This window comes from Lutra lutra, chromosome 8 (genome assembly GCF_902655055.1).
Source record: "Lutra lutra chromosome 8, mLutLut1.2, whole genome shotgun sequence".
NCBI classification, from domain to species: Eukaryota; Metazoa; Chordata; class Mammalia; order Carnivora; family Mustelidae; genus Lutra; species Lutra lutra.
The window spans coordinates 51,285,920-51,309,338 of NC_062285.1; the positions used below are offsets into that span (position 1 = coordinate 51,285,920).

The 23,419-nt window shown below is 47.5% G+C and overlaps 1 protein-coding gene across 3 annotated transcripts in view; it reads left to right on the forward strand.

Moving 5' to 3' along the window:
- TIMELESS (timeless circadian regulator) overlaps nucleotides 1-20,704 on the forward strand; it is a 28,248-nt gene extending 7,544 nt beyond the window's left edge. Inside the window, exons 1-29 of one of the 3 annotated variants that reach the window (XM_047742388.1) lie at nucleotides 4,932-4,953; nucleotides 5,741-5,901; nucleotides 6,051-6,204; nucleotides 6,328-6,442; nucleotides 6,538-6,600; nucleotides 7,101-7,202; nucleotides 7,384-7,539; nucleotides 7,779-7,912; nucleotides 8,111-8,198; nucleotides 9,475-9,651; nucleotides 10,102-10,319; nucleotides 11,009-11,112; nucleotides 11,258-11,427; nucleotides 14,272-14,406; nucleotides 14,505-14,656; nucleotides 15,336-15,433; nucleotides 15,525-15,645; nucleotides 15,760-15,961; nucleotides 16,215-16,360; nucleotides 16,955-17,040; nucleotides 17,129-17,243; nucleotides 17,332-17,417; nucleotides 17,645-17,787; nucleotides 17,950-18,124; nucleotides 18,205-18,273; nucleotides 18,397-18,515; nucleotides 19,485-19,710; nucleotides 19,837-19,941; nucleotides 20,081-20,704. In XM_047742388.1, coding sequence (XP_047598344.1) covers nucleotides 5,805-5,901; nucleotides 6,051-6,204; nucleotides 6,328-6,442; nucleotides 6,538-6,600; nucleotides 7,101-7,202; nucleotides 7,384-7,539; nucleotides 7,779-7,912; nucleotides 8,111-8,198; nucleotides 9,475-9,651; nucleotides 10,102-10,319; nucleotides 11,009-11,112; nucleotides 11,258-11,427; nucleotides 14,272-14,406; nucleotides 14,505-14,656; nucleotides 15,336-15,433; nucleotides 15,525-15,645; nucleotides 15,760-15,961; nucleotides 16,215-16,360; nucleotides 16,955-17,040; nucleotides 17,129-17,243; nucleotides 17,332-17,417; nucleotides 17,645-17,787; nucleotides 17,950-18,124; nucleotides 18,205-18,273; nucleotides 18,397-18,515; nucleotides 19,485-19,710; nucleotides 19,837-19,941; nucleotides 20,081-20,154 — 3,630 coding nt within the window. In that variant the 5' untranslated portion in view covers nucleotides 4,932-4,953; nucleotides 5,741-5,804 and the 3' untranslated portion in view covers nucleotides 20,155-20,704. Of the gene's footprint in view, nucleotides 1-4,931; nucleotides 4,954-5,740; nucleotides 5,902-6,050; nucleotides 6,205-6,327; nucleotides 6,443-6,537; nucleotides 6,601-7,100; nucleotides 7,203-7,383; nucleotides 7,540-7,778; nucleotides 7,913-8,110; nucleotides 8,199-9,474; nucleotides 9,652-10,101; nucleotides 10,320-11,008; nucleotides 11,113-11,257; nucleotides 11,428-14,271; nucleotides 14,407-14,504; nucleotides 14,657-15,335; nucleotides 15,434-15,524; nucleotides 15,646-15,759; nucleotides 15,962-16,214; nucleotides 16,361-16,954; nucleotides 17,041-17,128; nucleotides 17,244-17,331; nucleotides 17,418-17,644; nucleotides 17,788-17,949; nucleotides 18,125-18,204; nucleotides 18,274-18,396; nucleotides 18,516-19,484; nucleotides 19,711-19,836; nucleotides 19,942-20,080 lie in introns of those variants that run through there. The other 2 variants (XM_047742387.1, XM_047742389.1) reach the window with 2 other exon arrangements.
- The last annotated feature ends 2,715 nt before the right edge of the window (nucleotides 20,705-23,419 follow it).

The window sequence follows — 23,419 nt, forward strand, 5'->3', positions numbered from 1 at the left end:
TGCCTATTTTCCACAGCAGCTGAACCATTTTAGAGTAAGCAATATGTGTGTGTGTAAGTGTCTTTAAGTTACAAAATGTGAAGTATGCAACCTTATGTTAGTCACCCTAAAAAAAAAAAAAAGTTAAAAACTCGACTATGAAATCCAACAGTTCAGAAACCGCTGCATTTCACAAAACAAACAAACAAACAAACAAACAAAAAACCTATCCAAGAGTTTATTGATGGGGAAAAAAAAAGGAATTTCTTTCTTTTCTATTGGTTCTTTGGCAAACGAGAATGGATGGTTTTCCTGTTTTGCCTCTGTTGTGAGTGAAAGAGGCAACACGGGAAGAATTGTTTTCAAAGCAGAAAATCCAGGAAGTGTAATAAAATGCTCTTATTTTAGAACAAAGAGAAATTATAGACTTGTGTTTATTCTGCCCAAGCCTGGAAATAGCTCATGTGGTTTCTTCTTTTCCTTCTTTGTAGGAGGAAAGGATTTGGGGGGGTGGGTAACTATAGGAAATCCCATTCTCTCGTCTGTGCATCAGAATTAAGCTTTTTTTTTTTTTTTTTAAGATTTTATTTATTGGGACACCTGTGTGGCTCAGTTGGTTAAGCATCTGCCTTCAGCTCAGGTCATGATCCCAGGGTCCTGGGATTGAGTCCTGCATCAGGTTCCTTGCTCAGCAAGGAGCCTACTTCTCCCTCTGCCGGTCGCTCCCCCTGCTTGAGCTTGCTCTCTTTCTCTGTCTGACAAATAAATAAAATCTTTTAAAAAAGGGGGGGGGGATTTTGTTTATTAGAGAGAGCACACGTGAGCACAAGTGGGTTGAATGAGTGGGGCACAGAGAGAGAGGGAGAATCACAAGCAGACTCCCCACTGAGCAGGGAGCCTGACACACGGCTCAGTCCCAAGACCCCAAGATCATGACTTGACCCAAAATCAAGAGTCAGCCCCTCGCCCCCGAGACGGCCCCTATGTGCCATTTTTTAATATAAACTTTTGAATTTTAGTGTGCAGTTAGTTTTTATTTACATGACATATTGTTTATTGAAATTATCAAGTTTTCCTAGCTGTTCCTCAGGGTTAGGATATCTGACTTGTTTCCAAGCCTTCACCATTAAAGATAACTCATCTATAAACATCTTCCTGAAGTGTTCATTCTCTCTGAGCCTGTTTCTTCATCTGTAAAATGGAAATGATTGTATCTATTACTTAGGACTGTTGTGAGGTTCAAAGTGTAATAAAGCTATGAAAACATTTTTATAAACTAAAATGTTCTAGGAAGAGGTATTATTTTTGTTTTCCTCTCTTTTTTGAATTGTTTTCTTGGGTTATAATCTCCAAAATGGGCTCACTGGTTCAGAGGTTATGACCCAGGATAATCCGTTGATTCAAAATTAATTCATTCAGCAAATATGTAACATGCTCACTATAGGCATGTTCTAGGCTTTGAGGGGTACAGCAATAAACAGTAAAATGAAACCTTGTCCTCGGGGAACTTTCCTTTTGTTGGGCTGGTTTATGACTTTTATTTTATTTTATTTTTATTTTTTTAATTAAAAAAATTTTTTTAAAGATTTTATTTATTTATTTGACAGACAGAGATCACAAGTAGGCAGAGAGGCAGGCAGAGAGAGAGAGAGGAGGAAGCAGGCTCCCCGCCAAGCAGAGAGCCCGATGTGAGGCTCGATCCCAGGACCCTGGGATCATGACCTGAGCCGAAGGCAGAGGCTTTAACCCACTGAGCCACCCAGGCGCCCCCTATTTTATTTTATTTTTAAAGATTTTATTTATTTATTTGAGAGAGAGAGAGCATGAGAGGGGAGAAGGTCAGAGGGAGAAGCAGACTCCCCACAGAGTTGGGAGCCCGATGCGGGGGACCCAGTCCCAGGACTCTGGGATTACGACCTGAGCCAAAGGCCGTGCCTTAACCAACTGAGCCACTTGGGTACCCCGTCTTTTATTATATAAATATATAAATCAATGATTCCTAAGTGCCAGTGAGCAGAACAGTACTGGTCTGTAATAACATTTCTATCAGTCTGAAGTCAAATGAGAAAAAGAAGGACAATGTAGGGAGTTTTTCCATAAAGACTTGTTTATGTACCTTAAAGGAAAGGGCATAGCTGAGATTATATAATATCTACTTTTTGTGTGTGTGTTAAGCTGTTTTTCTTTTATGAAACACTGGTGTTAATAGATGTTAGTGAGGCTTTTAAAAAGTGTTTTGTTGGGGCGCCTGGGTGGCTCAGTGGGTTAAGCCGCTGCCTTCGGCTCAGGTCATGATCCCAGGTCCTGGGTTCAAGCCCCACATCGGGCTTTCTGCTCAGCAGGGAGCCTGCTTCCTCCTCTCTCTCTGCCTGCCTCTCTGCCTACTTGTGATTTCTCTCTGTCAAATAAATAAATAAAATCTTAAAAAATAAATAAATAAATAAAAAGTGTTTCGTTTTGTTTTTTAATATCCCTATCTTTATTATCCTTACCAGTAAAGATGGGTTCTCCAGTTTGGGGGGGACATACACTGGTACATGAAATCATGAGGCTTGGGAACCACTGATTTTTATTTTAACTTCGTATTCATCTGCGTTTACAATGTGCTGTGATATAACTTAACAGGCTTCTCACAATACAGTAACCATGTAATGGAAGTGGGGTAGGTGTCTGTCAGTTCAGCTCCTCTGGGGAGCAGGCGCTGAGTGGAGTGAGGAGTGCTGTGATAGATCAAGGCGGGAGCAAGTTGGAGGGCAGCAAGAGGCTCAGCCCACAGAGCTGATTGGCCACTCTTGGCCAAGCCAGGGAGAAACTCAGAAGCAAGGACTGACTGGTAGAGGGGTCCTTGTTGGGCCTGAGGACCCCTGTGCTTATCATTCGCTGAGGGGCTGCCCAGGAAGCGCAGAGCTGGAGTGGACCCTGGAGGTGCTGTCAGCAAGCCACGTTCTTTGCAGCTGAATGATAAGCTCTCTCTTTCTCTCTTTTTTTTTTTTTTTTAAGATTTTATTTCTTTGTCAGAGAGAGAGAGAGAGAGAGCGCACGCAAGCAGGGTGAGTGGCAGGCAAAGGGAGAAGCAGGATCCCTATTGAGCAAGGAGCCAGATGTGGGGCTGGATCCCAGAACCCTGGGATCATGACCTGAGCCGAAAGCAGACACTTAGCGACTGAGCCACCCAGGCTTCCTGACAAGCTCTTTCTTGATGAGAAATCTCCGAGCAGGCACCTTCATGGCTGTCACAGCATCCTTTCTGTGACTCTGCCTTGGTGAAGAACAGAGAGGGAGGAAGAAAAGCCAGGACCCTGACCCCACCCTATGACCCTTATACTGTTCTTTGTGTTAGTTTTTACCCAATGATTCTTTTTTTTTTTTTTAAGATTTTATCTATTTATTTATCAGAGAGAGAGAGAGAGCACACAAACAGGTAGAATGGCAGGCAGAGGCAGAGAGAGAAGCAGGCTCCCTGCTGAGCAAGGAGCCCAATGCGGGACTCAATCCCAAGACCCTGGGATCATGACCTGAGCCAAAGGCAGCGGCTTAACTGACTGAGGCACCCAGGCGTCCCTACCCAATGATTCTTAAATGAAAGACATTGAGTGCATTCAGAAATCCATAAGCCAACATTTAGTAAAGGAGAATAAGACAATCAGAGTATAAGTGGTCTAGGAGAGGAAGATGAGACCAGACAAAGTGAGTAGTTTCTAGTTAAATGAATGAAGAATGAACTATTTAAAAAATAGTTTTCTGTCTCTGGATGATTTTCTAATAGCGTGTTTCCACCCAGAATGGCTGAAATGCGTAAGAGAGCCGTTTGATTCCAGTGCTAATGGACAGGCCCAACACTCACAGCTTGCTTCATGACCAGAGAGCTTTCCATTAGGTCATCTGACCCATTTTTCCCTCTGCTTTGCCTGTTGCTCTCTGGTTTTGTCAGAACCGCAAGGGGGGATAAAAACAAACCTGCGGGGGATTAGAACCTGCAGTCCTGGGTCTCTTACATAACCTCTTCCCATCTCAAGTCTGCAAGGACTGCTCCTTTCCCATCTCCTTTCCCCTCCCCTTCTTAGTTCGATAGCCAAGTAACAGGTAGCTGTTACTAGCTCGCTATTTTTGCCTTTCAGGTAGAGTGTTGAAAGCAGACGTCTGAGTACTCTGTTGGGGCCAATTTTACAAATACTGAATCTTTACATCACATTGGTCTACAGTCTACAAAGATATAGGGGAAGGGGAACTAGGACTGTATAAGGTTATGTCTTAGAGCCTCCCAGACATGGCTTTGTCTCTGTTGTTAGAAGGCTTTATCCTGTCACAGCTTTCAGTACCAGAGCATGATGCTGGCTCTTATTTCGAAGAGGTTGTGCTGACTTAGCATCTTTATAGACTGTTCTATTTGTTTTTGTCAGCTCCCTAGGCTGCCACTTAGAGAGAGCAGACAGGGAAGTGTGCAGTCTGTGTGTGTGTGTGTGTGTGTGTGTGCACGCGCGTGCATGTGTACATATGTAAACAAACCAGTGACCTATCTGAAAAAGCTGGATGTGTCTCAGGGGAGAATCAGAGATCCCACACACTGCACCTACCGCACTGGAGTCCAGGTCTGAGGAGCTACAGGTCCCATGAGAGAAGGCACTGAACAGAAGTCTCCCTTCAGACTTCTGGTCCTTCAGTGTTTTATAGGCTCACTCTTGCTGGGCTGAGAGTTCAGAAAGTAGATTAGCACTGTGTGTGGGTAGAAGGGCAGCACGTAGCCTAGAGAAGCAGACCAATTACATAAATGCAAGGAGATAACATCAGGCATTAAACCTTAGTCCTTTGGACACTACCCATTTACTCTTGGGGAACAGGGGTGGAGTCAGGGGCTAGAGGTAGCTATATGGAACAGGGAAAGGTCTTTTCAGAGGAAGCTGCCAAGGCCTGAGAACAGTGTAGCTGAATATGGCATACAAGACTGAGGACATTCCCAGTTTTCCACAGGAACAGGTTAGTGAATATAATGTGTGTGCGTGTGTCTGCATTATTAGGGTCAGGTTCTGAAACATCCCAAGATTCAGGATCTCCGCCTACTTGATTACCTGATGAGGGTTTAGGGATCTTAATCAAAAGGGACAAGCTTTAGAAAGGAAGATGGTTCTTCTGAGAACCGGTTTCTGTTTAGTTCTTTTCCACACCTATTCTGTTAGACACTAGCTTCTACTAAGATCCCCAAAATTTAAGAGTAACTTTGGGGAGGATGGTGAAGGAACTTTCTCTCTGCATCCCCAGTGTCTCAGAAGCCTCTGGACTCCTAGGAATGTCAGATCCTAAGTAGAATCATTGTGTTTCTTAGCCCTTGTGGTACACAGAGCTGTGACGGTGTGTGGAGAGTCTGTGGTAGGTGGAGCTCATCCCACCCTGCCCCACCCTTCCTCCAGAAGGCTACGGAGCTCTCTGAGGTTGAAAGTGTCAGGGTTGATGCCTTTCTCTGACCATCCCTTCTTTCTATATATTACCTTGACTCTGAAACAGACTGTTCCCATAGTTTTAGATCCAAGTTAGAGTATGGAGCAGATGCTTAATTCTTAGGCTTGGGGTCTCCTTGGTTTTGATGAGGTGGAAGCCTTAGTTTAAGCTTTCCCTGGAACTAGGCATAAGACTTTTGGTACTTTTGACAAAAGGGAAGCATTTGAGGACCTTGTTCAGAATACTCTGAGCAGTAGGGTCCTCTTCTGTTCCCCTCTCCCTTTCGTGGAGAGGACCCTCCATGTGTTACCTTTTCCTGTCTCTACAGGCCTCCTCCTTGCTGAGTCCTGTCTCCGCCTGCCATCTGTCTCTCTCGGCTGCTCCACTGGTGTATGGACTTTTACATGATGAACTGTGAACTTCTAGCCACGTGTAGTGCCCTTGGGTACTTAGAGGGAGACACTTACCACAAGGAGCCAGATTGCTTAGGTGAGTACCTTTTTGAGGAAACAGGTGTAAAAAAACTTGCTTGAATTGCAGAGGTCTGTAGAATTTCTCCAGTTGTGGGTATGGGTAGCCTGGGGGCCAGGATGGAGCTTCTTCCAGGGTTCTTGTAAATGTTTATTCTGTCCCTGAAGAGAGTGTGAAGGATTTGATCCGATACTTGAGGCATGAGGATGACACTCGCGACGTGCGGCGACAGCTGGGAGCAGCCCAGATCCTGCAGAGTGACCTTCTACCCATGCTTACCCAGCACCGCCAGGACAAGCCTCTTTTTGATGCTGTTATCAGGTTGGTTCCCCAGCTTTTTCCATTTTATGATGTGCCAGCCTTTGGGATTTGAGCTGATAGATTTCAGCGTTTGACCCCAGTGAGGAAACTGAACAACGTCTCCTTCCTTCATGGTCTCCCCAGGCTGATGGTGAACTTGACACAACCAGCCTTGCTCTGTTTTGGCAGTGTGCCCAAGGAGCCTAGCTTCCGGCGCCATTTTCTGCAGGTGCTAGCTTACTTGCAGGCATACAAAGAGGTGAGGTTCTCCTTCAGGGCTCCTGGGTCCAAAGTTGGGGGAGGTAGGGAAAGGAAGGGTGGGTACCACTTAAGGTCCATTCCCCTATTTTATAGGCCTTTGCCAGTGAGAAGGCTTTTGGAGTCCTCAGTGAAACTTTGTATAAGCTGCTGCAGCTGGTGAGTGAGGGTCCACCTCCCAGGATCCCAGGGGACTCTTAGTGCCTTGCTCCTCCTCCAGGCAGAGCACCAGGCTGGCTGGTCATTGTCAGGACAGTGGAGTTTGGAGATATGGTCCTAGTCCTTGCAATACATGGTCCTGTCCATTGTCTCTGGCTGCCTCAGGACTGCTTGTACTCTTTTATCCCCCCCCCCCTTTTTTTTAAGATTTTATTTATTTATTTGACACAGAGAGACAGATCATAAGTAGGCAGAGAAACAGGCAGAGAGAGTGGGGGAAGCAGGCTCCCTGCTGAGCAGAGAGCCTGATGTGGGTCTCAATCCCAGAACCCTGAGACCATGACCTGAGTCAAAGGCAGAGGCTTAACCCACTGAGCCATCCAGGCACCCCTCTTTTCTCCCTTAATCCTGGTTCTTCTCTAGGCTTCTGCCCTTTAGCCAGGGTAGATGCTGCCTGCCTTCCACAGGGAGTCTTTGCCTCTAACCATCCATCTGACTAGGGCTGGGAGGAGCGGCAAGAGGAAGATAACTTGCTGATTGAACGGATCCTGCTGCTGGTCAGAAATATTCTCCATGTTCCTACTGACCTCGATCAGGAGAAGGTTAGAGGGTCTTGGGTTGTATGCCTTCTTATGCTTGGTTAAGGTGAGCTGCCCTTTTTTGCTTTTCTGCCCTCTGACAAGTTAGGGGGGGACCCTTGGTCAAGAAATGAGTTGGAGAACCTCAAGGCAGGGCAGTGAAACCAAATGACCTGTCTTCCTCCCCTTATCACTCACTCCCCAGAGAATCGACGATGACGCCAGTGTCCATGACCAGCTTCTCTGGGCAATTCACCTCAGTGGTCTGGATGACCTGCTTCTCTTTCTGGCCAGCTCACCCGCTGAGCAACAGTGGAGCCTGCATGTGCTAGAGATTGTCTCCCTTATGTTTCGTGACCAGGTGAGAACCTGGCATATTTCCCTAGTCCCTTCACCCATGTACTTTCTGCTGTGTAGCCAGACTTACTCTTGAAATAGTGACTGAATTATGTGGGAGCAGGTGGGTGACAGGTGACCATGTCTTGAGTATGGGATACCTTCAACAGTTCTATTTCATTCACCTCTTCTGTTCCCAGCAGGACTGAACCTAGAATAAGGAATGACTGTCCTTCTGACTCTTCTTCTCTGTTCTGAATCTAGAACCCTGAACCACTGGCGGGAGTAGGACAGGGACGCTTAGCACAGGAGCGGAGCACAGATGTGGCAGAACTGGAGGTGTTACGCCAGCGAGAGATGGCAGAAAAGAAGACTCGAGCCCTTCAGCGAGGCAACAGGTGAGTGACAGGGAGGTGCCCTCCCTCTGTCCCCAGCCCTTCAGTGTGGAAGTCTGAGGGCTTGGGCCAAAGGCTAAGACAGTGATGACCAAATAACATTTTGGAGTCATAATATGCTGTGATGTGCTGATGAGAGAGAATGGGGATTCCAATTGCAGAGAATTGAGGAATCACCCTGGACTATTGTTTTTACTGTAGGCATTCTCGATTTGGGGGCTCCTACATTGTCCAAGGCTTGAAATCCATTGGGGAGAGGGACCTCATCTTTCACAAAGGTCTCCACAACGTGAGTGTGCTCCTCATGTGGGGTGGGAACACTGTGGAGCTGAGGGTCCCTAAGGAAGGTAAGCGAGGGAGCCGCCTGGCTGCCTCCATCAGTGGGGCATACAGCTCTTGATCTCGGGGCTGTGAGTTCGAGCCCCATGTTGGTGTAGAGATTACTTAAAAATAAAATCATACAAAAGAAATAAAGGTAAGCAAGCATCTCTGGAAGTAAACCGTCTTTGTTCTTGGGCTTAGAAAGTTGGAGACAGGGATGCCTGGGTTCAGTCAGTGAAACGTCTGCCTTTGGCTTAGGTCATGATCTCAGGGTCTTGAGATCAAGTGCTTCATTGGGTTCCCTGCTCAGCGTGGGGTCTGCTTCTACCCTTCCCTCTGGCCCTCCTCCCTGCTTGTTCACATGTGCACTCTTTCTCTCTTTCTCTGTCTCCAAAAAAAAAAAGTTTGGGGGGCATCTGGGTGGCTCAGTCCGTTAAGTGTCAGGTCATGATCCCAGGGGTCCCGCTTGTCCATTTCCCTCTGCTCCTCCCCCTGCTTGTGCGCGTGTGCTCTTTCTCTCCTCTCTCTTTTTTTAAATTATTTTGTTTTTATTTATTATTTATTTGACAGAGAGAGACACAGTGAGAGAGGGAACACAAGCAGGGGGAGTGGAAGAGAGAGAAGCAGCCTTCCCAATGAGCAGGGAGCCCGATGTGGGACTCGATCCCATGAGCCTGGGATCATGACCTGAGCCGAAGGCAGACGCTTAACAACTGAGCCATGCAGGCGCCCCTCTCTTTCTCTCAAATAAATAAAATCTTTAAAACAAAGAAAGAAAGGAGGGAGGAAGGAAGGAAAGAGAAAGAAAGAGAGAGAATCTTAAAAAATAAAAAGAAAATTGGAGACAATAGGAGAAAAATTTTTGAGCCTCTGGCATTACTGTCTTTATCTATGTCTTCACTTAGTACCAGAGGGAGAAAACCTTCTAAGAGTTTCTTTCTTTCTTTTTAAACGATTTTATTTATTTATTTGACAGAGGGAGAGACGGCTGAAGAGGAAGCACAAGCAAGGGGAGTGAGAGAGAGTGAAGCAGGCTATCCGCCAAGCAGGGAGCCTGATGCAGGGTTTGGTCCCAGGACCCCGGGACTATGACCGGAGCTGAAGGCAGACACTTAACAACTGAGCCACCCAGGCACCCCTAAGAGTTTCTTCTGAGGAAATTGTAGCACTAGGAATGTGGGAAGAGCTGCAGGGGGAAGGTGGTGGTGGGAAGTAATTCTGACCTCCCCACCCTACACCTCTAGCTCCGAAACTACAGTTCAGATTTGGGAAAGCAGCCCCGAAGGGTGCCTAAACGTCGCCAAGCTGCCCGGGAGCTATCCATTCAGCGCCGCTCTGCCCTCAATGTGAGACTCTTCCTCAGAGACTTCTGCTCTGAGTTCCTAGAGAACTGTTATAACCGGCTCATGGGCTCAGTGAAGGTGAGAGCCTGGGAAGGGTGGAACAGAGAGGTGATGGGGCCGGTGGTGGGTAAGAAGGGGACCTGGGGAAGAGCCTATGGGAGGCTGATCCCAGAATGTAGACTAGTAGTCAGGCTGGGTATAGGGTGCCCTTGAGAGATGGTGAGGATGCTGGGAGGGAGTGGGTTATTGGAGCTGTTTTAAAAAGACTTAGACACGGTGTGGTACACAAACAATGAATTTTGGAACACTGAAAAGAAATTTAAAAAATAAATAAAAATTTTTTTAAAAAGGCTTAGAGAAATTCCCAGAGGAAGAGGAGAGACCTGGAGAGAACAAGAGAGGGCTGGAAATTCCAAATCCTGGAATATTGTTACAGTGGTGTCCAGGGTCTATCCCATCATCCTATAAGATGAGGAGAAAGTTGGAAGCCCTGGAATCATGACGTGGTCTTTTTTTCCTGGACATCAGGATCACCTGCTGCGGGAGAAGGCTCAGCAGCATGACGAGACCTACTACATGTGGGCCTTGGCTTTCTTCATGGCCTTCAACAGAGCTGCCTCCTTCCGGCCAGGCCTGGTTTCTGAGACCCTCAGTGTCCGTACCTTCCACTTCATTGAGCAGAACCTCACCAACTACTATGAGATGATGCTGACTGACCGCAAGGAAGCTGCCTCCTGGGCACGTCGGTGAGTGGGACAAGAATTGGGGTCAAGGGACGCCTGGGTGGCTCAGTTGGTTGGACGACTGCCTTCGGCTCAGGTCATGATCCCGGAGTCCCGGGATCGAGTCCCGCATCAGGCTCCCAGCTCCACGGGGAGTCTGCTTCTCCCTCTGATCTTCTTCTTGCTCATGCTCTCTCTCACTGCCTCTCTCTCAAATAAATAAATAAAATCTTAAAAAAAAAAAAAAAAAAAAAGAATTGGTGTCAAAGTGGGCATCTTGGCCAGGCTAGGAATCTGAGTGCCTGAATTCTGAGTGGTACTTTCCTTGCTGTTTCAGGATTAAGGTGATTAGGCTGGGGAGCAAGGACAGGCTGGGTTACTGGGTTTTTTTTGTTTGTTTGTTTGTTTGTTTGTTTTTTAATTTATTTGTCAGAGAGGGAGAGAGAGCGAGCACAGGCGGACAGAATGGCAGGCAGAGGCAGAGGGAGAAGCAGGCTCCCCGCCAAGCAAGGAGCCCGATGTGGGACTCGATCCCAGGATGCTGGGATCATGACCTGAGCCGAAGGCAGCTGCTTAACCAACTGAGCCACCCAGGCGTCCCTGGGTTACTGTTTTTGATGGAAGTATTTTTTGGAACGGGTAGGAGTGGTACTGTTTCCACGAGCCAGCTTCCTAAATTATCCTCCGTGCTTCCTCTTCACCTCATCTCCCAGGATGCACCTGGCGCTGAAGGCCTATCAGGAACTGCTGGCCACAGTGAATGAGATGGACATGTCCCCAGACGAGGCTGTGAGGGAGAGCAGCCGCATCATCAAGAGTAAGGCCCTGGCCTGGTCTCTAATCCTGGCCTTGCCCATTTCTTGACTATATTCTCATTCTTTCCAGTTCCAGCTTCATCCGTCTCTCTCTTTCTCAAAGTTTCCAGACCAATCCTTCCATTCCTTTCTCTTCCCCATTCCTAGACAACATCTTCTATGTGATGGAGTACCGAGAACTCTTCCTGGCACTCTTCCGAAAGTTTGATGAGAGATGTCAGCCACGTTCTTTCCTTCGTGACCTGGTGGAAACCACTCACCTCTTCCTCAAGATGTTGGAGCGGTTCTGTCGGAGCCGTGGGAACCTGGTTGTGCAGGTACTGGACAGCCCCGGGATGTGGAAAGAGTTACAGGGAGGGGCAGAGAACAGGGATCTCTCCTCATATTTCTGTAACTTGAGCTGACCTGTGAGAACTACTCTGAACTAAGGAGGGCAAGGGATTTGCTGATGTTGCCTCTGTGAGTCTAATACAGTTTCCTGCTTTCATTAAATTAATCTCCAATGTAACATAAATATCTTAATTCACAGGAAATATTTATGAAACACCTATTATGTGCAAAGCATATAAATTCTGGGGATTCATAATTTTAGAGTTTAGTAATTATGCTGTGATCTTTCCTGGTTATACTTCAGAAGCATTGTAGTGACATGGAAGGAGCCCTAAGTTAAAACTCAGGAGGTCTAGGGGTACCTGGGTGGCTCATTTGGTTGGGTGTCTACCTTCTACTCAGGTCATGATCCCAGGGTCCTGGTTCCTGGGATCGAGGCCAGCATTGGGCTCCCTGCTCAGTGGGGAAGCTTCTCCTCTGCCTACAGTTCCCCCTGCTTGTGCTGTCCCCTGCCAACCCATCAAATAAATAAATAAAATCTTAAAAAAAAAAAAAAAGCCAGGAGGTCTAGAATCTCATTCTGTATTAGTAACTGTTAGACTAACTCAAGCTGCTCATGTCAGTGCCGAGATCCCTAAGATGGTATTATAATATAAGCCTGAAACGAGGGGCACCTGGGTGGCTCAGTGGGTTAAGCCTCTGCCTTCGGCTCAGGTCGTGATCTCAGGGTCCTGGGTTCGAGCCCCATCAGGATCTCTGCTCAGCGGGAAGCCTGCTTCCCCCCCTCTCTCTCTGCTTGCCTCTCTGCCTATTTGTGATCTCTGTCTGTCAAATAAATAAATAAAATCTTAAAAAAAAAAAAAAAGAAGCCTGAAATGAAATAAAAAATTAAAAGCCTTAGACGAGGGGCGCCTTCCTGGCTTAGTCAGTGGAGCATGTGACTGTTTTTTTTTTCCTTTTTTTAAAGATTCATTTATTTATTTGACAGAGCACACACATGGGTGAGCACAGGCATGAGGAGTGACAGAGAGAGAGGGAGAACCAGGCTCCCCGCTGAGCAGGGGTGGGGGAAGGGAAAGAAATAGAAATATATATATATATATATATATGTATATATATATATATATATATATATAGTGGAATATTATTCAGCTATAAAAAAGAATGAAATCGGGGCACCTGGGTGGCTCAGTTGGTTGAGCAACTGCCTTTGGCTCGGGTCATGATCCTGGAGCCCTGGGATTGAGTCCCACATCGGGCTCCCTGCTTGGCGGGGAGTCTGCTCTTCCTCTGACCTCTCCACTCTCACACACTCTCTCTCAAATAAATAAATAAAACAAAATTTAAAAAAAGAATGAAATCACCATTTGCAACAACATGAATGGAGCTAGAGAGTATAATGCTAAGTGAAATAATTCAGCAGAGAAAGACAAATACCACATGATCTCATATGTGGAATTCAAGAAACAAAACAAATGAGCAAAGGAAAAAAGAGAGAGACTGACAAACCAAGAATCAGACTCTTAACTACAGAAAACAAGCTGATGGTTGCCAGAGAGGAGGTGGGTGGGGGGATGGGGGAAATAAAGGATGAGGATTAAAGAATACACTTACCGTGATTGAAAAAAAAAAATGATAAAGTCTAAAACAAGAAGAAAATCTCAATGAATTTGTATCCTGCAGACTCAGGCACTCTGCTTTGTAAAAATCTTCCTGTAATTCTATTTGCTATGGCTTAAAATTTGGTCAGAACTGGACTTAAAAGGGCCAGTAGTACCAGTGAGACCTTGAGAAAAGATATTTTTACATTCAGGGCTCTATTGCATTATCAGAAATGCTAGGTGCTATTGTTTTTTTTCTTTTTTTTTTTTTTTTTTCAAGATTTTATTTATTTGATAGAGAGAGAGAGATCATAAGTAGGCAGAGAGGGGGGGGGAAGCACACTCCCTGCTGAGCGGAGAGTCCGATGCAGGGCTCAATCCCAGGACCCCGGGATCATGACCTGAGCTGAAGGCAGAGGCTTAACCCACTGAGCCACCCAGGTGCCCTGGTGTTATTGTTTATTGAGTATCTACTGTGTGTCAGACACTGTGCTAAGGCTTTCATGTCATCCTTGCAGTCTTGCAGGACATGTGCACACAGTGGTGAAGCAGCTTGTTCAAGTTCTTGCTAGTGGCTAGTGTCAGTACTTAGGTCCCCATCTGTCAGGCTCCGAAGCTCATGTTCCTAACCTTTGGTGTGTTATGAGTTTCTTGAATAGAGCGTGAACCTCGAGTGCCTCCTAGTCCTTCTATTTGTGCCCCAAACTGGTTCACAGCTTTGATTTGGGGGAGCAGGGGTGGGGTATTGACTCATTTTCCTGCTTTTCAGGAGAAAAAAATACAGGTTATGTTTCCATAGGGCTTTGCATTTTACAAAGCCTTTTCATATACAATTTCATATCCTTGTAGCAAATCCATTCTGTAAACTTGCTTAAGATATCACTGCTTTTGGGAAATCTCTGACCCCAAGAAATAAGTCAAGTACTATTCCTATGTTTTGCTGTGGCATTTTATGCCCAGCCATACTCTAGGTCTTATCCATACTGTAGTATACTTTACCTGTCTACACACCTGTCTCCTCCACTGGACTGTGTGCTCCTCAAGGGCAAGGAAATAGACCGCTCACTCTTGCTTCCCTATTGCTTATGAATAGCACACCATGGTCAGTCTGTGACTATCGAATTAATTAATTCAGACCTTGAATGAATGAATGAATGAATGGAGAAGACATTGATGGGAAAACATCTCCTTAGCTTTCCAGCCATCCTAACAACGGTTCTTTCTCCATAGAACAAACGAAAGAAGAGAAAGAAGAAAAAGAAGGTCCTAGATCGGCCTCTGGCATCTGGAGATGTCCCCTCTGGTGCAGGGGAACTAGAGGCTATGTGGCTGTCCCTGGCCGAGCAGCTTCAGTGCTGTGCCCAGGTGGGTAGTTGCAGAAACCCTGCCTTTCCCTAGGGTAGTGTGCTGGTAGGCTGTCTGGGTTTCCCTCCTCTGTTCCCATAGCCTTAATCCCACTCTAGGACCCAGAGCTCAGTTTGGAATCCGTGGTTCCCTTTGACGCGGCCTCAGAGGTGCCAGTGGAAGAGCAGCGGGCAGAAGCCATGGTGCGGATCCAAGACTGTCTCCTGGCTGGCCAGGCCCCACAGGCCCTGGCCCTCCTTAGATCTGCCCGGTAAGAGCCCTGCCCCCATATCCTTCTGGATCCAACTCCTGGGCTTTCGGGGGCGGAGGGAGGCTTTCATTGTGGTCCAAGGTTCTTTGTCTTCCAAAGAGAGAAGTCCCATGAGAAGCACAGGGGCTCTGTGCTGAGCACTGAGTCGTGGGCAATTTCATTTGGCTTATTGGGGGGGTATGTTTTGTTTTTATTTTTGAGAAATATCAGAAAACACAGTTAATTGGGGAGAAAATACAGATAATTCTATTGGCTGAAGGTAATCATCTTTAACATTTTGATGAGTCATCTTTTTCCCCTCTGTGTTATCTATAGACATACACAGTTGCCTTGACAAGAATGAAATATTGTATGTACTGTTTTATAGTATTTTTTTACTTCTCAGTATTATCATGTGCATCGTTTCTCATGAGACATATTGCCATAATTGTTAATGGCAGTGTGAAATGTACATTTGTTTAACTGATTGTGACACATTTACATTGCTTGCGTTTTGTTCTTATGGTGTGGATTGCAGTGTGGCTGATTTCCCTAGAGTCTTTGTTTCATCCTTGAGGTAACAATTTGCATTCTCTTTCTGGGTGACAGATGAGAGCTGAGTCCAAATTCCTTCACCCACTTCAAATTATAACTCCAACTCCCCCCTGACGAAGGTCTTTTTTTTTCCTCTGGGCTTCAGGGAGGTATGGCCAGAAGGAGATGTGTTTGGCTCTCAAGACATTTCCGCAGAGGAAGAGTTCGAGCTGCTGAAACAAATCCTTGGTGCCCCGCTACCCCGTGAGTCTCCACTTTCTTCACGTCCCCTTCCTTCCAGCTCTTCTCCGGAACCAGCGTCACAGAGACCTGATAAGCCTCGCTTTTCCTATAGGGCAGCAGGGGCCAGAGGAACAAGGGGCAGAGGAAGAGGAGGAGGAGGAAGAAGAGGAGGAAGAGCTGCAAGCGGTCCAGGTGTCAGAGAAAGAATTTAATTTCCTGGACTACCTCAAACGGTGCGGGCCGAGCAGACAGAGTTGGGCCCCAGGGTGGAGATCGTAGAGCTGGGGAGAGGGTGAGCGGCATCCCTCTCGTGCTGATGCCCACTCTGCCTCCCCGTCTCGGTGTAGTTTTGCGAGCTCAGCTGTCGTGCGAGCCTATGTGCTGCTGCTTCGGAGCTACCGACAGAACAGCGCCCACACTAACCACTGCCTGGTCAAGATGCTGCACCGCTTGGCCCATGACCTCAAGATGGAAGCCCTGCTTTTCCAGCTCTCGCTCTTCTGCCTCTTCAACCGACTGCTTAGTGATCCAGCCGCTGGGGCCTACCAAGTGAGGACACCCCAAGCAGTGGGGACCGAGAGGCTTAGGGCAGTTATAGGGTCACAAAGGATAGTCTTCAAGAGAGAAAGGGTGCTGAGAGGTGACAGAACGGTGAGGAGGTAGGCAGACAGATTGAGGGAGACTGGAAGATAGTCTGAGGGAGGAGGGGCAGCTGGGCACAGATAGAGAGAAAGTACCTAGAAGGTCTGGTTGATGTGTACATTGAGGCCAGAGGTCTCAGAGCAGCCTCCTTCTCCCCCAGGAGCTGGTGACTTTCGCCAAGTACATCCTGGGCAAGTTTTTTGCATTGGCTGCCGTCAACCAGAAAGCCTTTGTGGAGCTGCTCTTCTGGAAAAACACAGCTGTGGTTCGAGAGATGGCCGAGGGCTATGGCTCTCTGGATGGCGGGTAAGCTAGAAGATGGGGAAGGATGGGCAATGGTGGGCAACACGGGCATAGAGTGTCAAAGCTGGAGGAGCTCGCAGATCAGCTAGTAGGACTTCCCCTTTCATAGTGAGAAAACAAGCCCCCAAGTTTTCCCTGAGATCACTCGAGAGGAAATGGGACTGGTCTCCTTTCTACTCTGGTTTCCTTCCTTCACCCGCCTTCATGGGGGGCAGTCAGTTGTCAGTGGGGTTTGGCTCTTTGGAGAGAGTCCCTATATGCCCTGTCCCAAAATGTGCTGGGCAAGTATGAGGGTTCATGGAACTGTTTGCCCTCTTTTCCTGTAGCTCAGCTCCTCTCCTTTTTCCATAATCCGCTCAGCCCCTACAGTGTCTGCTTCCACAGGCCCAACTCAGAAAGTCTCTTCATTTGACTTTTGGGTTCATTAAGTGGAAGGACAGTGAAGGAAAGGAAGCACACTGAGACCTCCACTAGCTGGCTTCTCTGAGTTCCCTGCGTTGCCCTTCTTGTTCCTTTTAGAGCTGACCGGAGAGGGCCTTTGGTCTCCTCTTTTGGAGCCAACATCCTACATGCTCACTTTCTCCTTGCCCCATTTAGATCTTCCAGTCGCAGACCCCCTGTTTGGAGCCCAGAGGAGGAGGCCCAGCTTCAGGAATTGTACCTTGCTCATAGGGATGTGGAAGGTATGAGTCCTTGAGATCTGAAGATTTCTGCAGTGGGCAGCAGGAGCTCTAGGACCCCCTTTACTGCTTCACTCCCCCTCCCCCTTAGGTCAGGATGTGGTGGACGTCATCTTGGCCCAGCTGAAAACGCATCGAACACGCAAGCAGGTCATCCACCATCTGGTACGGCTGGGACTGGCTGACAGCGTCAAGGACTTCCAGAGGTAGAGGCTCATATGCTCTGGGGGGTATTGAGATAAGGAGTCCTCCGTTTGCTCCTGGGGCCCACTCTTCCACTGACACCTCCTTAAGCAGGAAAGGAACCCATATTGTACTGTGGACGGAAGATCAGGAACTAGAGCTGCAGCGGCTTTTTGAGGAGTTCCAGGACTCAGATGGTAAGTGATGGGGCGGCTTCTGAGCCTCTGAGATGGGAGCTGAGCTGTCCATGTCTTGCCCTTGCCTCCTAGTCCCGAGGAAGGCTTATCCCATCCCTTCCTTCCCTTTACCCTATTTGTAGTGTTATTTGTGAGTAATTCACTCAGTTTGCCTCTTTCCAAAGGCCTCTGCTCTCCTTCACTACTCCCTTCCCCCTGCTGCTCTAACACGCTTTCCCTCTTTGTAGATGTGCTGGGTCATATCATGAGGAATATCACTGCCAGACGCTCACGGGCCCGGATTGTGGACAAGCTGCTCGCTCTGGGAGTGGTAGCCGAGCGGAGGGAGCTGTATAAGAAACGCCGCAAGAAGTTGGTGCCCTCCAGCTCGGTAACGCTCCTTCCCTGGCTCTGCAGGCCCTCCCCCTCCACCCCCGCCCCAAGTGCTCCTCACCGGTTGCTCGCCTGCACAGTTCCTGCCTGAGGTTCCTCTGGCTGGGTGCCCTCAGTTTCCAGATGACTCCGCTCCATCCCCACCCCCACTGAATTTTAGCCTAACGGAGAGGAGTCCCGGAAAGATGTTTGCCAGGAGGATCTGGAAGAAGGAAACCTGCCAGAGGAAGAAAGTGACGAGGGCGAAGAGAAAGAGGAGGACTCAGAAGCAGGGCAAGCCCAGGGTAGCTCAGTCCTTTCAACCGAAGCCCTTGGGCAAAGCCTGTCTCAGGAAGGTGAGCGCTTGGGCTGGAGACGTGTCCCAGTGGAGGGGTTGGCAGCATGAGCCAATGTTAAGTTTCCCTCCTTGCCGTAGGCTTCTCTGCTCCCCTTCTGTGGCTCCAGAACTGTCTGATTCGAGCAGCAGACGATCGAGAAGAGGATGGTGAGCGGATAGAGGATGGTTTTCGGGCCTGAGGGTACTGGAGGCTGCCAGAGACCTGGCCCTGGGGTGGACGACCGGTTCTGGCTTCCGATTCTCACCACATGACCACTGCCCCCGTCCTAGGCTGCTCCCAGGCAGTGCCTTTGGTGCCGCTGACGGAAGAAAATGAGGAAGCGATGGAAAATGAGCAGTTTCAACGGCTATTGCGCAAGCTAGGGGTTCGGCCTCCTGCCTCTGGACAGGTAAAAACACCAGTTCCACTTCCAGCCACGGGGCGTGTTCCTGCTACTGTACAGCTCTCTCTCTCTCTCTTCTTTTTTTTAAACTGTACATCTCTTCCTCCTTATTGCAGTTGCCATCTCTGACCTCCTTACTGGTCACCTCTGACTGAGGCTCCTGCACAAGGCATCCTGTTCATGTTTTCTGATCCCCTAGTCCCCTGTTCCACCTTCCATGCTGCCCCCCAAGTTATCTTTCTAAAGTACGGTTTTGATTACATCACTCCCCTGTCCAGAGCACTGGGTGGTTCTGTGCTGTTGGCGGGACACAGTCCACAGCCTCTGGGGGGCATGCTGAGCCTGAGCCTGCCTTCACAGCCTCAAACCCACGCCACCCACACACCTCATTTCACCGTCGTTGTTCTGGACTACTTTCCATACCTTCAAACAGCTGATCATGCCAGCCCCTCCACTAGAGGTCTCCAACCACACGTACAAGGCGACACTCACCTATCACCCATCTTCCGGCTGAACCTCCACTCAGCCTTCAACAGTCAGTTCAGTTGTCCCCTCAGAGAAGCAGTCCCTACCACTCCTTCCCCCACTGAGGGGAAAGTAGGACCTTTGGCAGCTGGGATTTGCTCATTCCCTCGATATAGCCCCAATCCTGTGATGTTACAGTATGTTGGTTCTTTCTTCCACTAGATCGTGGGTTTCTTGAAAGCAGGGATCATATCTGATTCACCTTTAGATCCCTGATATTTGTTCGTTGATTTACTTAACAACTGAATTTACTGGGAACCTTCTGATGTCTCCGGCATTGTGTTAGACTTTGTGCATACATTGGATAAACAAGTGAGAAGTAGAATTGACAACCTTTGTGGATCTCCACCAATGTGGGGTCATATTTACTCATGAAAAATGTCAAGATCTGGTGAACTAGAGATTGCTCCTTCCGTGTCACTCCCATTTTCAACTTTTTTGCTCCTGTAGGAAACCTTCTGGAGAATTCCAGCTAAGCTGAGTCCTACCCAGCTCCGGAAGATAGCAGCTTCTTTGAGTCAGCCAGAGGAGGAGGGAAAACTTCAGTCAAGACTAGAACCTACTGTCCCTGAAGAGCAAGGCCCTGAAGAGGAACACCAAAAGGAGTACCGTGCACAGGCCCTACGGGCCCTCCTGTTAGCCAGAAGAAAGAAAGCCGGCCTGGAGTCCCCAGAGGGTAAGACCATTTACCTGTTGGGTACTAACTATGGACCAGCCATGTTGACCACGAAGGCTGATAGGGTATTTTGAGAATATTTGGGGGCCCGGTTCCCTAATTCCAGACCTCTTATGGTCATTTCAGGGGAAGGGGCTGCTGGCGAAAAAGAACAGCTGAAAATGGCACCCAGGAAACGTCAGCTGCTAGACAGTGATGAGGAACAGGAGGAAGGCGAGGGCAGGAGCAAAGGTACGGTGTCTGAATGGGATCTGCTTTTTCTTCTCACCCCTAGCACTCTTCTCCTCAGTCCTGAAGACCAACACTACCCGCCTTCTTCCCCCTTAACGTATTTAGATACTCTCTCTTCTCACCCCTGTCATTCCCCTAGGCCCAGAGTCGAGAGCTCCAGAAATCCAAAAGAAGAAACGGTTCCAGATTGAGGATGAAGATGAGAATGACTGAAGAGCCAGAAGCTTCGGGGAAGGGCAGACCATTTTTAAGTCAGAGTTCAGAGAGTCACACAGGACCCAGAAACTTCTCTTACCAGACAGAAGCAGATCTGGGGTTCAGGAAGTTTAGGCAACAGCACTGGACAACTCTGCAGTCACTCCTTGCTTCTCCCAGTTTTAACAGTCTGACTCAGCAGCTCTCCAGAGACTTACTCCTCTTCTTTTAGAGTCCATTTCTTTGGGTTAGCAGCACCCCTTAGCAAATGGGAGAAGTGAATAACATATAGAAGGCACCTTGGAACACTTTTGGCTTTCTGCTAGAGGTGGGTCATAACACCAGATGGGGAGCTTTGTGACATGATGGGGGGGCAGGGGGTTGCACCAGTTTTAAAAGGCACCAGATGCTCCCATCCTCATTTCTTTCCTGTGATCACCCTCTAGTCACCAGATTGAACCTAATTCCAGCAGTTGAGGTAGGGTTAGGATGCAGTACTCTCTAGATGACGAATGTGTTTGGTATTAAATTAAACGTGTTTAATTAAATTAAAAGTCACCAGCATTGATCTAATGTGCCAATCTGTCTAAGTACCCCAGCCTTCCACCTATGTTCTTGGAAGAAGAACTTTTAACTCTTTGGGTTAAAAGAAACCATCACCCATCCCTTTTCTCCTGCCTTCCCTACAGAAGACACGAAAACATTCTCACCTACAGATCCTTTGTCTAGGGTACATCTTCAGTGTGACAAGTGTATCTAGCAGGAAGAAGCAGGAGCCACAAAAAGGAGCAAGAACCAGTCTGTCAACTTGGGGCAGAGTAAAGGATAATGTCTGGGCAAGAAAGAGATGGATAAATATTGCAAATGTCATGTCCTTTCCAGTTCTTGGAAACCATCAGCTTTCTGGTTCTGTGTTTCTGGCTAAGGTAGGGTGAAGGAGAGATTCAGGAAATAACCATTCAGATCAGGGAGAGCCCTAGGTAAAGGATGCGTTTGTAGTGCCTTGTTCCTTCAACTTGCTGGTTTTTTTTTTTTGTTTTTTCGTTTTCCCTCCCACAGCCTCTAAAGGTAGGGGTGAAGCTACCTCCACGGTAATTGAAGTTTCCAAGGGTTAAGATGCTTCCCAGCTAGGACCGGTCTTGGTATATCTTTATGCCAAGCCTTTCCCCACTTCCCAACCAGAACATTGCTTCTTTTCAGCAGGGCTGTTCCTGCTCCTCTGCTGTGCCTTGCTGTCCCCATTGGCTGTCCTTCCAAGAAATGCCCTGAAAGGGGCCCTGACCTGCCAGCCATCTTTGAAACTTCCAGTCCCAATTTCTTCTAACCAGTTTCTCTTATTAAGTATAGACTATTTACTATGATTAGGTACAGAGGTATTGCTGTCCTTTTCCATTTATTTACTCTGTAGTTTTAAATTTTGTTTTTTGGGTTTTTTTTTTTTTTAATTTTTTATAAACATATAATGTATTATTAGCCCCAGGGATACAGGTCTGTGAATCGCCAGGTTTACACACTTCACAGCACTTACCATTGCACATTCCCTACCCACCTCCCCCTGACCCCCTCAGTTTGTTTTGTGACATTAAGAGTCTCTTACGGTTTGTCTCCCTCCCAATCCCATCTTGTTCCATTTATTCTTTTCCTACCCCCCCAAACCCCCTTAAATATTGTTTTTAAAGATTTTATTTATTAGAGAGAGCATAAGCAGGGGAGTGGCAGAGGGAGAAGCAGACTCCCCACTGAGCAAGGAGCCTGACTCTGGGCTCCATCCCAGGACCCCAGGATCCTGACCTGAGCCAAAACCAAGACTCAGACGCCCAACCGACTGAGCTACCCAGATGCCGCCATTGTGGCAATTTCTTAAAATAAGACAACAGTGAAGTTTAGTGCACTGATTGACTTTCCTTTTGTGAATGATTTCTCTGTAGCACATGATGCTGCTCAGTAGCATTTTACCCACAGTAGAACTTCCACCACTGGAGTCCATCCTCTCAAACCCTGCCGCTGCTTTATCAACTAAGTTTGTGTAACCTTCTAAATTCTTTGCTGTCATTTCAACAATCTTCACAGCATCTTCACCAGAAGGAGATTCCATTTCAAGAAATCACTTTCTTTGCTCATCTGTAAGAAGCACCTGCTCATCTGAGAAAGTTTTATCATGGCGTTGCAGCCACTGAATCCCATCTTCAGGCTCCACTTCTAATTCTAGTTCTCTTGCTATCTCTATCACATCTGCAGTAACTTCTTCCATTAAAGTCTTGAACCCCTCAAAGTCGTCCTTGAGAGTTGGAACCAGCTTCTCCCAAACTCCTGTTCATGTTGATATTTTGGCTTCTTCCCATGAATCATGATTTTTTTTTTTTTTTAAGATTTATACTTATTTGAGGGAGAGAGAGTACAAGCTGGGGGAATAGCAGAGGGAGAAAAAAGCAGATTCCATGTGGAGCCTGGAGCCTGACGCAGGGCTCCACGTGGGGCTGGAGTGTCACAACCCTGAGATCATCACCTGAGTCAAAATCGAGTCGGAGGCTCAACCGACTGAGCTACTCAGGTGCCCTGACTCACGAATGTTCTTTTTTTTTTTTAATTATTTTTATTTTAAGATTTTATTTATTTGACATAGTGAGAGAGCACAAGCAGGGGGAGCAGTAGAGGGAGAGGAAGAAGCTGACTCCCCACTGAGCAGGGAGCCTGATGCAGGACTCAATCCCAGGACCCCGGGACTGTGACCTGAGGTGAGAGCAGTTGCTTAGCCTACTGAGCCACCCAGCCGTCCCATGAATGTTCTTGATGGCATCTCGCATGGTGATTGCATTCCAAAAGATTTTCAGTTTACTTGGTGCAGATCCACCAGAGGAATCACTATCTATGGGAGCCTTATAAACTGTATTTCTCAAATAATAAGACTTGAAAGCCCAAATGACCCCTTGATCCATGGGCTGCAGAGTGTACGTTGTGTTAGCAGGTGTGAAAATATTAACCTCATTGGGCATCTCCATCAGAGCTCTTGGGTGACCAGGTGCATTGTCGATGAGCAGTCATATTTTGAAAGGAATCTTTTTTTCTGAGCAGTAAGTCTCAACAGTGAGCTTAAAATACTCAATACACCATGTTATAAATAGATGTGCTGTGGGGCGCCTGGGTGGCTCAGTAATTTAAGCTTCTGCCTTCAGCTCAAGTCATGATCTCAGGATCCTGGGATCAAACCCCACATGGGGCTCCCTGCTCATTGGGGTGTCTGCTTTTCTCTCTTCTCCCTGCTTGTGCTCTTTCCCGCTATATC